The sequence below is a fragment of the Anopheles maculipalpis genome, chromosome 3RL (assembly GCF_943734695.1).
Source record: "Anopheles maculipalpis chromosome 3RL, idAnoMacuDA_375_x, whole genome shotgun sequence".
In the NCBI taxonomy this organism is placed as follows: Eukaryota; Metazoa; Arthropoda; class Insecta; order Diptera; family Culicidae; genus Anopheles; species Anopheles maculipalpis.
Window position 1 is genome coordinate 6,583,650 of NC_064872.1, and position 14,710 is coordinate 6,598,359.

Sequence of the window (14,710 nt, forward strand, 5' to 3'; positions counted from 1 at the left end):
TATCAATGGTGACTGATTATCTAACTACGGTGGTATCTTCAAATCTTGTAAACCAATCGATGGCTGCAAAGCGAAGGAGAAGAAAATGATATCCTAACAGCATACGAGATTCAATAACATTTTTTATTGCCCAACCCTAAAACGATAACTTGGTTACGTGAAGTACATACTTTTGGCATAAAAAGACGTATTTTGATTTTAAAAAAAAGTTAAATTTGCTAAGCTTTAAAAAAGTTTTAGGCGTGTAAACTCATTTCAAAACACGCTTTTCATAATTTAATAATTCATGTTTAAAGTTATATTACTATCAAAAAATTATTTCAATTACAGCAGAATTACTTCACGGTGGAAAGGAAATTTCATTCGAACAAATATATTACCGTAATCGAGAGTGAGCTTCTCATGAACACCTAAGTAACCGAACAGAAGTGATCAGCACGAAACATAACCAACAATCAAACGATCTTCATTCGCATTGAAAATTGCTTTTAATTTTCTCGGGCAGGCGGTACCAAATTTGGCGTTTGGCATCGTTTTTCGTTGTTGCTATAGCAATTTTCCTGCTGGTGGAAACGAATAGATGTAAAAGCAAAATATGTATTCTTTGCATGATTATTTTCTGCCAGCTTTGCTTCTGCCTCTTTCGGCTATTAAATTTGTAACACTTTGGCCATCGTTTACGCAATATTGAAGTTCTTCTTTAATCCCCCCGTACGGTCCCTCATTTTCTCTTGGCAATCGTTTATGCTACTTACTACTGCCGACCGTCATTTAAAACATGTACATGTAGCGAACTGGAAAACGAAAGGACGAAAGCGTGTGCTTGCTTCTGCGGGAGAGGGCACTACACTATCCCGTACTTGATGTTTCCTTTCATTGCTATGCTGCGTGTAGATTCGCTCATCATCATTCCTGGCGGGAGTGCGACGCGCGATTCCGTTTTAATGGTGGTCAGCCACGGTCGAACCTCATCGGTTCTTTGGTAGAACCGCGGAAACCGTTAGCTTTCTTCGTATCGGGTTTGCCCCTCACTCCGAAAGGGTAACAACAGTAGCAGCAGCGAAACAGAGTATGTTGGCGCACTGCTGCTTCCCATTGGGCATTGGGTCTGGGCAAGGTCAACGTACGCTTTACTACGGGTACGGCAGAACAGAACACGTACTGAAGGAAAATGTCGATCGGTGCTGGTGTGGTGTGATTTTATGCTAAAATTGCTCGGCCCCCAGAGCAAGCTTGTTTTGCGTGCCAGTGATACAAATGAAAGTGTAGCTATGTATTAGGAGGAGAGACTGAGGGAGAGAGAGAGGGTCCTCGAGAACAACTACCGTTTTTCGCATTTTTGTGATGAGGTGTAGTTGGCTTGGGGCGGCCTTGAAGCTCAGCAGGAGTTGCGGTACGATTGCATAATTATGCTTGGCGATGGTTAAAGACCCATTAACTCATCGATGCATCGGAAGAATGTCGTTCGATCGGTTTTGCGAGGCGAGAACTGTGCCCCCGTGTACAGTTAGCTGTGGTGCTCATGTTCAAGCACCTTTAATGTGCTAGGCTGATACATTCCTTCCAAGTGCGTACTAAAATAAATGATTAAAAATAGACAACATTCTTCTTCTTCGTGCTCGGAGTTGGGCTGAATCATGGCACAATTATAGCTGGGGAGTGGTGAGTAATTGTGTAACACGATCACAAGTGGTGATCCCTGCAGCATCCAAACTCCAATTACACACCAATAAAGCTGACAAACCCGGAGCTAATCCATATGCAAACTGCAGGCTGAAGTCTTTATGTAAGCAGCACAAGGGATCTAAGCTGACTGGAGCTGGTTTGTAGTTGCATCGATTTGTGCGGATGGCAGGTTGACGCGTGTTTAAAAATGAATTAATAATTATTTCCTTTCGATAGGAAAGGCGCATAAGAGCGTACGATAGGGATATCCGGTTAGTAGTTGTAGTAGTTTTGTAACGCCTTCCTGCAGTAAATTGGTTATTGGCAAAACATTTAGAGGTGGTTTTAATGAAACTTCGTCTCTGAAATCAGTCTCGGTTGAAAAATCAGTTATAAAATACGTCATCCAACTTAAATTCTAAAAATCCTTTGAATACGTCAGTTATTTGTGTCTACACCGTGTATCAGGATTTGTAGTAAGGTTTAAACCTTTTAAGAAAATCTTTAAATTGTTTTAATCCTCAATCTCGCTGCAGAAATTACTTCAATGGACTCGGCCTAAAAAGTGCTTGATGCGCTTAAAATACGCCACAAGTCCAAATTTAGTATACATGTAGGCGCAATTCTATTTTGTAATATGTTTTCAAACATTTTATTGACAATTTATCTCAACGGCTTTGGTAAACGGTCTTAGAAAATCAAAGAAATCGTGTAAAATATTGCTTCCTGATACGGACGTCCCCTGCTGTGCGTATTTGAAAGAGTGCTATTCACTGTAACTGTCCAAACAGTGAAGAAATATAGCTTTCACTGTTTGCAAATAAAATCCACACACACGCGGCAAACGTGCCTCTCAAGATCAACCGGTGGCACAAGACAGCCAGGTTAGGCTAGCTTTCCTTGGGGCCTTCGCCGATCTTTCAGATGTTGTGAGGACTTCCCTCCCGGGCAACAGGGCAACGATTGCATGTTCTATAATTATAATATTGGAGCAAAAAGCGTTGCAGCCCGCAAGAAGGCAGCTAAAAGCTGGGGGAGATTATTGCAATTGAAATGAACGGGAAGGCAAATAAAAACCGATCATTCAATAGGCGAGTGGGATTTCAATCGCGATATCACATTTTAGCTGCCGGTAGCTGTCAAGTGCAGTTTTGCCCACCGAGAGGGCACTTGCGCAGGTGCAGATGTGTCCAAGCGACCGCTCGGAGACTACATGACGCACAGCGAAATGGTGTCAGTACCACCAAGTACGCAAGCAAGCCGTACAGAGCGTGCACACCTTTAAATGGGCCGTAATGGTCGGTTAGATTGTTGGATTGTGCTGGACAGAAAAGCGTGCAAAGGTGCGATCGGACCCAACAATTTTTGACAACCAATCACAAAAAAAACTAGGGGCGCCATTTTGTGGGGCAAAATGTGACCCCAAAAAAGAAGCGAAGGGTGATGTTGCTCTGCTAATAAAGGTGCCAAAGGACGGTTGTTGCGATGGGTCGAAGATGGCACAAATGATCCATTTAATGGGCACCCCAAAGTGTTAATGAAGATCGCCCGTGACAGAAGAGGTGGTAATTGGGTTTTGTGATTTTTTTTCACGCGCGGGGAAATCGATCTGACATTGAGTTGGTGAGGGGTGGTTGGTGATCATCAATTTTGCTACTTCTCCAAAAAAAAGCACGCTCACAAAACGATCTATTTTCGAGTCAAAAATAGTGTCTTCTCCATAGCGGTTGTATGCACACTCTCTAATTGAATTCTACGCTTTTCTTCTACTTCCATTTTTAGTATGGTCTTCGGCAACTCGATCTGTCCTTGCTGTCGCAACTGTGGGCCCTGAACGAATCCATCCAAGAGTTCCGGACGATGTTGCAGGAGCAGGAAACACTTTCACCACCCTCACCGTCACCGTCCAACTCGGACGCCAATTCCGTGTCCTCAGACGATGATCTCGACGAGGATGATTCGTCCACCACCAACAACAGTAATCGGCTTCTTCAGCAACAACAGCAACATCTACTACTTTCCGCCCATCATCAGCTACAATCGTCCACGAACAGTATTGTCGGTGCGGGAACCGGTGGCAGCGGCGGCAACCTAACGCCCGGCAGTGGACCAAATCCGAACGAATCGGGTGGATCCTCCACCACGACACTGTCTTCGTCCGCTTCGTCCCGTATGCGTGCTCCGCCACCACCACCACCGAACCGGAAAGCACCCTCGCGGCCCGTCTAGTTCGGGAAGTGGTGGAAAGAATATATTCCTTGAGGTTGAAACTGTGGAACTTCAACGCTAAAAAAGCAACAAGTTAGTGATCGTATGGCCAATTAGTGTTCGGTGTGCGATGTAATAGATTAATCGAGCGACACACAACCTGCATGCGGGACGGATGATTTCACGTCGAATGTGAACGGAGAGCGTTTGGGGGACGGGAGAAAACAAAGGACAAGCGAAGGAAAGACGCCAGCGAGCCTAGTGGGCGATCCATTATGAATACCAAAAGAGTCACGTTTAAAGAAAATTAAATCTTAAGCTGATGAAGAGTAGAAGACTAGGGCGTGGAGAGGATCAGACGAAAAGACGTTCAGGCGGAAGAATCAGAGTAAAAATAGAGGAAACAAAAAAAAAACGTTCTGTCTTGAGTAAAGTTCTCGTTTCATTAACAAAGGTGTAGAAAGTAATCTTTTTACCCTTCATGCAATGTTTGTTCTCACAGTAAGGTCGTTTGAAATTAATCGATTTATCGTATCGAACACAAGGGAATGGAATGTTAAGTACTGAGATAAGCTTGTCGAACGTCTCGAAAGGATGTTAGGTGTGCCAGAGGATGCAAGGAAAAGAGAAAGAGAGCGACGGTTATTGATTTGCGTGTATGTGAAGTGTTACGAACAAAAAAAGAAATTCTATAGCAAAACAGGCAAGGCAAAGCAAAACAGATGGAAAGCGACAGAAACTCTTTACTCTACTGTATATAAACTAATGTGCGACTAAATAATGTTCCCAAAACGTGTAGCGTTTAACTGAAATGATGAAATAAAATATGCGAAATTAAAGAAGAAATGCCGTTTGGTTTAGTAAAGTACAGTTATAAGTATAAAAACAGTTCTCTTCTCAGGATCCATTCGTAAACGAGATCGAGCAAACGCGTCCAAGCAACCGATTGCATACTTTTGGGCGTTCAAATGGCAATATGCCTGAATGTAGGCAATGTAATGTTACGCTTGATTGTTCGTTACCGACAAACATTCCGACAACGCTTAAGTTGCATAGCAACGAGTGCAATGCAATTTGGGATACTTTTTTCATTTTCTCTTCTAAATTCGTGTCGTCCTTTTGCATTATTGATTCATACATGAGAAGCGCTTTACCCTTCGATTCCGTAGCCAATTCTACGCACGTGCTCGACTCGCACACGCACAACAATTAGCATAGATCGGTCATTTTTCACACCTCAATCGTTCACACCTTCCCCATTCATTCTTTGCGGGGAATAATTTGTGTGTGTGTTCCTACTGCCATCATCCAATCACTTTTCACGAAATAGGTACGGCACGTTTGCGAGATCGTGGAATTTGCAATTGGCACGAGAAAATGGATGTTGATGAACCTTCCTTCGTGGCTCGATCGTATTTTCATGTCCCTCAATGCTAAACGATTCGACTGGCGCGGCCTGGGTGGATGAATAAATCTAGCCATCCGTCAGGGTTTTTGATGTTCTACCGGATCGGATCTAATGGGTCGGAAGGTTGAACACAGAAACACACAAACACAGCACAGCAGAGTTAGAAAAATGGAAAACACACCGCCCGACAACCACGTGAACGTGCAGAAACAATTACCCTTTTGTCGTTTCGTAGAGACGTCCAAGTTCGGGAGAGTGAAAGAGTCGTAGATCGTTACAGATCGCTTGGAATTGGTCATTGGCGGGGTGGTGGATTTGGAAGGGCGGAATAGGCCTTTGAATGGGTGGAATGAGTAAGGCAACGTTGGGCGGACTCGTACTCGATATCCATAATGTGCAAAAACCGTCGACTTCGATGTACGACTGTGGATCGTCTTTACGAGCCGTCGAGAATCGTTGGAGGAGTCAGCGAGTGTGTTTGTCTGGCTGTCAGTGGTGTGCCTTTTTCTGTCTGCTAAGAGAGTTCTTCTCGTCTGGTGATTGTCGTCCAAGTCCTCCAAGAAGTAATTTTAAGAAGGTCTCCCACCCTGCGCTATTTACCTATTTGGAGTTGAGTTGAACTTCAAGACAAGAGAGCATGGGATGGATGGGTTTTAATTCCTACCCACAACCTACGAGATTTCGAACAGAATTTGGTATGCTTAAGAAATCATGTTCTAGCTGTAGAATCATTTGGAACAACTCCCCAATTGATCTTGGTTTAGCAGTCTCGCCTAATACGTCTAACCATAAAATGTTACAGTTTAAACAAACTGTAAAGTACAGCAGCAACACGTTTCCGGCTTTCATTTCCATTCCTTCGGCCAACAATTGTTACAATTGTTACCGCCACACTTAGCGACATCCACCTACTTCCTTCTATCCTTTCCTGCCCCTTGCCCAATTGTCTTCCGCAAGTTTCCTTTCACGACTTTAAACCTCGTTTTTCTTCTTAAAGACTTCCGATCGTTCCATTCTTCATTGCGCTTTTGTGCCGTACACATGACACAAGCGGGGGTACTCGTCGTTCGTTCCCGAATTCCAATTTCCTCCACCATTACACCAAAGCGACTTATTATTGTGCGTGCATGGATTTTGTTAAATGTCACAGGGAGAAAAAAAAGAAGGAAAACGACGATCTAAACAATAAAGAGATGACTTTCTAGGGAACCACGAAGTGTGTTAATAATTCATTCACAATCTTCTGTGTGCGGGTAACGAGTGCTCACTCGGTTATGAGCTGATGATGATGATGATGATGAAGATGGTGGTAGATTAAAGATTCACTTTTAGTTTGCTAACGTTTTCTCGTCTTTTTATGGGGTTTTATTTAAGGAAAATTGAGGGAATTTGGGGAAAGATCTAGAAAGTTATATACTGATTGTGTAAAGGAATCTTTTTGATTTTTTTTGGATCAAAATTACATCTAAAACAGAACTATTAAATCTTTCAAACGAGGTTTTAAGAAGGGAACTAGGGTCGAGAAACGAAGGGCTCTTTAAAATATACGTTTGCAAAGCAAATTGCATAGTTTCAGGAGTGTATTCTGACTCTTCGTGCGCAAGTGCACATCGAAAAATTATTTTTGAGAGTTCTATAAGCTTTATTGCTATAAATTGTAAGTGAATGTATTTAAGTTTGTGGATACATTTACAGAAATTTGAGTCATTAAAAAAAAAGTGCGGAAAATATTTATTCCAAACTAACAATATCCGGATGGCTCCTCCGTAGACAACAAACAATCTCTCCTTATTGGAGTGAAAAACAATAATAATTCTCTCCCTAAACATGACCCATCTCATCTCACTTTACTTTGTAGCTCATTAGTTTGTTTTCTTCCACCCTTTCTTCCCAAATCCCAATCTTGCCTTGCTTCTACTGATCTAAAAGATCTCCAAATAGATTAACCGGTTCATTACTAGGGGTAGAAAACGTGGTCGGCTACTGTTCTACCGTGTCGGGCAAAGTGATCAAGTTACAAAACCAAAACCCTCTTGACTTGATCCATCCACAGCGTGTCCCACAGCGAAAGGGTCAAAGGATCGAATGATCAGGGACCTCCGAGTTTGGGTTCTTTCGATTGAGTTGACACCGATGGTTGGCGCTAGCTCATGTACGGGGCTGATCCTAGCATTTTTACGTCCTATTTTCCATCCCATCGGACGGTGTCAATGAGCCCGTCCGTCAAAACTAACGCGGCGGCAGCCGTGAGTCGTGAGTCACATTTGGAGGTGTCACATTTCATAAATCATATTGAACGTTTTGCTTGAAACTGTAATGCTCCAGTTCCGCATTGAAACTGTCCCTGGTGTTGGCGCCGTGGCGACAGTTGAAGGTAGCGTTTGGAGCATTCGCTGTCTACAAGTAAACAAGCGAGTAAAGCTCTGGACAGGCTCGAAACTGATTTACTCCATCGCCAACAGGCGAAAAGGAAGGAGTGGTTCTCGTTTTTTTGTTCTAGTGACGCCAAAGACTCTAACGTGTCATAGGGACACTCGAGCGTTGTTCTTGTTGTTGCCGGATCTCCCAAACAACAGTGCTTGCAGGGGGAGAAATTTGTATTCAACCATGTCGGACGGCCGGCGAAAAAACCTAAAGGGAAGAACTGTGCGTTCTACACCGTATCTGGTTTGTGCAAGATCGTACGAATCGGTCATTAATCGATGAAATTGTGCATGAAATTGTGTGCACAAAGTGATTCGTTGGAGGACTGGAGCCGGCTGTTAGTTTGTTGTGCCAATAATGTAAGCAAACAAATGGCGGAATGCACTCAGCACGCCAGGCGCGCTTGTAGAAAGGAATTTCTTTGAGGCAGATACACAAAGAAGGTGTTGTTTAGACGAAGCTTCACCGAGGCAACCACGGAACTTTGTCCAGAATAAATAATTGAGACCAAAGGAATGGGGTTTGGGAGGATGATCAAAGTCTTTCAAAATTATGTTTAAATGTCTAATGTCTATGTCTCAATAAGCCTAAAGAATTCATGTTTGATATGCTAATTGCATACTTTTAGGAGAAAATATGTTCAAGTTACCAAGAGATTGCTAACTTCATTCATGCTGATGTCACTGAGCAATACATTATGTATGAAAAATTACACTTTCTTTTTTGCAAAACAGAATTCTTAATTCAATTTGTACTTATTGTTGCAATGAAATCAAATATTAATAAAAGGGAGTGCATATGGTTTTACGGACGGAAGCCAAAAATTGTTCCAGCTGTCGAGATACAGATACAGCTCGACGATAGTGACGAGATCTGGGACACGATTGAACCACCATCCATCATCCTTGCAACACAAACACACACACACCGAGTAAGTGGCCGTTAAGACCACCTGGAAACCTACGCAATATTTTGTTTATTCCCACATTTTTATTTCAAGTATTTGCACAACGCGTTTCTCACTACAATCTCAGATCACGTTACGACCTCCATTATTCCTCCACACCGACTATGTATATGTGAGCAAACACAGAAGTCAGTCAATGAGTCATGGGTTGGTTGCCAGGGTCGGTACACAATTTCTCCAAAAACAAACACTTCCGCCACGGCGAATGCAAACAGCGCAACACCATTCGTTGGCTGTTCCGTCTACAATGGGAAGAAATTTCCGCGGATACTTCCGGAGCACACCGCGGGGCAATGCGGTGTACCTTCAGGGCACGGGGAGGATATCCGTTTTATGCGAAAAAGATGACGTTTTTTTGAACCAGAATTACCGGTTTCGGATTACTTCGATGAGCTTCGCCAACAGAAGGCAAAAGTCAGATGTGAGATCTTCCGGATCTTGAAGCGGATACGAAAAATTGAGATCTTCGAAGTTTTGCAGTTTGAAGTTGAAGAGAGCAAAGCATATACCATGCACATTAGAATTTGAAAATCAGAACTCAGTATAAGGCCAACCGAATGGGTTTTCCGGTGAGGCAGCACGCTCTAAGGATAGAACAAAACTCCAAGGTCTCACGATGACGACGACCTCAAATGCTGCGGAGAGAATGCTGGATGCTGTGGACTGGTTGTGGGATTGTCCTTATAAATTATTTATACGCATTCCAGGGTTAGGCATGAACTGCTCGGGCAAACGATCGTACCTTTGCAAACCGATTTTATTGAAGAGGAATTCTAGAGCTTGTGCTTTCAGATTTTTTTGTATACAGCGGTTGCATCACTTAGAGAACACACATGAGCAAATTCTTCACTTAAATAACTCCCTAAACTAAGTGGATCAACTTTCAGTTCGGGGATTTTGAGGATTAATATTTTATTCGCATGAAATTCAAACCCCCACACAGCAGGACACAAACCCTTCAACTTACAAATGAAGGAACCGCCAAACCACATATCATAAACAAACGCAACCAGAGACGACGGCATGCATGCGGATATAAATCTTGCACCGGATTCACTGTAAACAGTGAATGATGGAAACCACTCCAAAAACGCTCCGATCGGTATAAGGTTTTTGTGGGTGCGATTTTCCAATACTCGGCTCCTTCACTCCAGCACACGCTTCCTATTACCAATCCATTTTGTGGGCGTACATTTACCAGGCATAATTTCATCCCTTCAAACAGACGGGTGAAAATAGACCCAACACACACGGCAAGGCGAAAGCGAAATCAATCAGCTTTGAAATGAAGCCGTGCTGAAGCTCATAGACTTGTGTGTTTGAGTGTCCCCTTCTTCGGTATCGATTGCAACGTTGGATTTCTTTACAGATTTGTCTATCGGATCGACATCTAGCATTATGAGTGAGGACAATGTCTAGGTGGGCGCACGATCGAACGATCGAAAGGGATCAAGCAAGCACGAGCCAGAAGTGTAGTTTGATTCCATAATTGTCACCGGTCGTGGGAGTCGCATCGCATGGTCTCGTGCCCTTTTCTTTGACCATATCGGCTGTAGAGAGAGCGAGCGGAAATGAATGTTTACATCACAAGAAAACAAGGCTGGTGAAAACGGTGGTAGTCCCTTTATTCCACCGGTTGGCTTATAAATCGCAACAACATACGTCTTTGGAACCGGGTTTTAAAAGGAAACTTCCAACAAAGAGAGGGCGAATGAGATCATGCGTTTTTCCATCAGGCACATACACGCATACGGTGGCAAGTGAGTCGATTATTAGCGTCATAAACATATCAAAACCAAAACCAAAAGGAGAAGCGGGCTTAGGTTGGGATTTAACAGGGAACACTCGTGAGGTAGAAAACCACCGGTTTTGCACCAATTGCAGAGCAGATGGTGTGTTCAGAAGGTTGTACTACTGTATTTTAGAAGAAGGTTATTTATTAGACCAGTTGTAGCTAACGTTTATTGAGAATAAGTGACCCTCAGTAAAATTGTAATAAGTTTATTCTACTAACTACTCACCAAGAATTCCTTGGTAAATCCTCTTAATTCTATGAAAAATTTCCGAGCAATAGATGAGAATACTGGAAATATTTTTTCGTGACCAAAGCTTTGCTTAATCATCCCTCAATAAAGTAGCCAATCGTTTTTTTGTGAATTAAATATGTTCGAACGTGTCCGAAACAAGTCCTCGAAATTCTACTCTTTGAAGTTTATGCTACAATTAAAAAAAGAAGTCCTCCGCTGTTGGAGATCCTTCAAGCATCTCGTAGTCATAATAAATTCACTTTTTAACAAACTTCCAACCAATCCAGCGTACCTTCCACCAGAAGAAAGAGAGCGAGTTGGGGTGGTGCACGAATAGAACAATGCGCCAACCGGCTCAAACCAAGGCCAAGATCATACTTTTTCTTGTGCTCTTCATCCACCCGATTCGACCCCGATCGGTGCTTTAACATCCCCCGTGCTCCCAAGAGCGATTGCAAACGGGGTCGGCTTTAGGGCTGGTAAGATTCTGTACACACGGCAAAACATACAACGTGCAAATAAAAAAAGAGAGAAGCGACAGAACAACCACCGTTTTACCACGAGTTTCGGGTTCGGCAGACGATGGCGTTTGACTGTGTCAGTGTGCTCAGGGAGTGTGTGTACAGATTTTTCTGTTTCGAAATTCAATAAGATAGAGCTAAAATCAAAAGCAGAGTTTGGCGGCGGCGACGAATGGCGAAGAAGCCCTCGGTACGGAATTTATTTGCCGCGGGGACAGCAAAACATAATAGTCTTTGTTTCGGTTTTGTACTTTATTTTCTGGTTGCATTTTTTGTTGTTGTTATGCTCGGTGTGGAGTACACACTTTGTTGGGGATGGCTAAATCGCCCTGGGAAGCTGATGGGTTGAGCCGGGGTGTAAGTTATGGGAGCAGAAAATCTGGAGCCATAAAAGGGATTTCGCGCATGATCGGTTGCGTGATCAACGTCGGAGGTCGTCTACGTTTGTTTCGATTTTGTATGATCACTGGTAAAGATTGTAATTTACCATGCTTTAACTGTTAGTAAACAAAAATAGTTCAAACTAGTTTGACAGTTCGTGACAGTGATGTAAACAGATGCGCCTGAATGACAGTTAGTGCAGAGGATTTTAAGTAGTATTCCGTGAATTTGCAATAAACCAGTAGTAATGATCGATTCACCAATCACTTCGCTACCAGTGATCCAGTGATGCATGGAAAATGGAACAAGTTTTCCACCAGATGAGACATTCTACATTCCACAGACCAGTTCTTTGTCGTCTATAAATTACCGAGTGCACCCTCAGTTCGATTTATTGTGTTTGTAAACACGTCACAGCTGGATTGGATGGTTGTGGAGAGAAAATCTTGGTGACGGAAAATAAATTACCGTATGAGAAAAGTTTTCCCCATCTACCTCGCGTTCGTGATAGCAGCTCGTTACGACGACCGACTAATGCGATGGTTAGTTGTGGTGTTTCGTTGGTTTTTAGATGGGTCGAAAAGTCGCTCGTTTTCTTCCATACGGAGAAAGGTTCTTTCAGACTTCCGACAGCTGTATGCTGTAAATTGCATACCCCCTGCGAGGTTTGTCTGCCGGCGTACCTAATTTGGACGTGGACCCGTCGTCTAAAACCATAAGGGAAAGGAAGAACATACAAGGGAATGATGAGTGATTTAGATGTTTAGATTTAATTGAAGTCAGTGGAAATTTAGTGAGCACTTCCAAAATGAGCTATGTGTTGTAGGTATTTTTAGGAAGAAAAGTCGTGTTTATAGATATTTCCAATTATGATCTATATTCTTGTCATCATCTTTTAAGTAAAGAAGATTCGCTTATTTCTAAGATCTTTTTTTTTTTTTCTTCAAATGCAACACATCTTGGAAAAAGAAGAATTCCAAGGACCTGATCATAGGAACAACTAGCTCTATGTTTTCACCTACTTAAGTTGAACCTACTAGTTCTCGACCATTCTAGAAGATTCTGCTCTATTGAACCGTTTAAACAAAAGATCTGATTTGAGTTAATGCGCCATTGTCGAGAGGCGTTTGAAGGAATTTCATACAAACGTTTAATTAGTTTATCGCTCAATAGATTTATACCAAGCTTTACGATCCTTACAAGCACCTAAAGGATCACCTTCCCAACAGCTTCCCATAGATCTTTGCGGGTATTTTATGGATTCGCCCCTGAGCACCGCATCTTAATCTTGCGACCTGTACTTCGTGTGGGTGCAACCTGAAAAGAACTTATCCCATACCCCTGAAGATGCTGCTGCTGCTGCTGATGATGATGATGATGATGATGATGAGGTGATCCTTCCTACCGAAAACTTCTCCGAACTGAGGGAGAAAAAACGCAAACACCAAACATACCTAAGGAAAGAGAAAGCTTGGCAGAAATGGGATAAGGGCTGTGGCGAAGGTAGCATGCAGAGAGGCAAGTCGTCTCGTCGACTGTGTGCGCACGACAGGACACGGAACGTAAAGGGGCATCAACAAAAGGATGCACTTGGGAAGAAGGTCAGGAATGTGACTGGCAGCAGGGTTCCCGAAACGAGGATCTTAACTGGTGGATGAGAGAAGAAGAAGAGAGAGAGAGAGAGGGTGAGATCTGTACGTCACGATCCGGTTCGAAGGTCCCACCCTGGGATGATGTTCGTCTACGGATGTTCGAGTTAGACGGCCGGAAGATGCTGTAGCCAAAAGGGAAAACGATATGCTTCTAACCAAAGTCACAATGTCTCAGGCCAAATTCTTACTCGAGGGTTCTTACTCGAGGAAGGTTCTCATTGCTCAAGCTGCTCAATGGAATATCTCGACCAAGCGATCGAGGTCCAGATCGGGAGTAGTTGAAGGAAGGTGCAAGAACTGCACCCAAGGAGGCGGCGAGTAGGGTAGAAGAAGGCGGTAGAGGGGTGAGAATCTTGACATTCGATGCAGAAAATCGCATCGTTGCCACGGTAACCCCATCTACGGTAGGTCGATTGGGCTTGGGATGCTTCTTGGTGGTGACTGCTGCAAAAGCAGTGTTTTTTTTTCGTGTGATCGTTCTGTTCGAGCCTGAGTTCGATGCTTGAGTGTCCGCACGATGACGGTGCACGGTACGACCTTTGAGACATTCCAGCGCGGAGAAGCCTCTCGAGCTGAAGCCACAGCCGTCTCCAAAGCTGTCCGGCAGCAAATGAGCTCTCCAGGGAGATGATGGTGACGATCGACGGCGGTTGGTGGAGTGTGTTTGGAGTAGTTGCTGTAGATTGCAACACCGGTGTGTCCGGTGTGTTTGTGCGATCGCACATCCCTCAATGTAGTGCAGTTCTGTGCAGCCGGGAGTTGTTTAAGATTGTTGCGGAAACAAATGTCGGCCGAAAGAAAAGTGGTCGGTAAGAAAAGTGGTTTTAATAGGGTTTTACTGTTTGCGAAGTCTCGGCTGACCTTTGTCTTCGTGGAAGTTATGCAACGTTTTTGCACGACCGGCTTTCTTAGCCATAGAACATCTTCTTGAAATGTTGGCTGTTTTTTTTTTTGTTGAAGTCGGTTTCGTAAAGAAGGAACATCACAACGTGACACGCCATGCGGAACGACCCTTTTTCTTTACTTGCATCACTTGAGTTATCAGTTTTATCCTTGCCACCGGTGTTCTGTACAGTTTCAACTTCAAACAGAGGTAGCATTTATGAGAAAGATGTGGAAAAAAAACACCAAGCAACAAAAACAACAGTAGAAAATTCCCTTGAGAAAATTTGCTGGAAAATTTTAAAGAGAAAGAAAATGTAAGCTCAAGAGGGTTTAACCGAGCATGAGAGAGTGGTTCAGTTTTGCTCAAAATGAATGAAAACAGGGTTCGTCGGCTGATTTGAAGCTATAAAAATTTCAATTAAAATGCACTTTCTATTGATATTGAAATATCTCTGTTCAGCAATACGGCCAGGCCGTTCTACCGGAATAAAAAAAACTTTAATTTGGTTCAAAGATCCCATGTTCGAAACAGGAACTTCTGCTTAAAGAAAGGGTTATAGAAGTGAACAGAA

General features: G+C 43.1%; 3 protein-coding genes across 3 annotated transcripts in view; 1 reads left to right on the top strand and 2 right to left on the bottom strand.

The window, feature by feature from the left end:
• Positions 1-3,896, top strand: part of LOC126564101 (uncharacterized) — a 44,644-nt gene extending 40,748 nt beyond the window's left edge. The window contains exon 3 of the mRNA XM_050221034.1: positions 3,448-3,896. Within this exon, the coding sequence (XP_050076991.1) occupies positions 3,448-3,894 (447 nt within the window). The 3' untranslated portion in view covers positions 3,895-3,896. The remainder of the gene's footprint in view (positions 1-3,447) is intronic.
• LOC126563935 (probable phospholipid-transporting ATPase IIA) overlaps positions 1-14,710 on the bottom strand; it is a 415,461-nt gene that overhangs the window by 176,291 nt on the left and 224,460 nt on the right. The gene's annotated exons all lie outside the window — the stretch shown is intronic.
• Positions 1-14,710, bottom strand: part of LOC126563874 (nidogen) — a 251,705-nt gene that overhangs the window by 66,978 nt on the left and 170,017 nt on the right. The gene's annotated exons all lie outside the window — the stretch shown is intronic.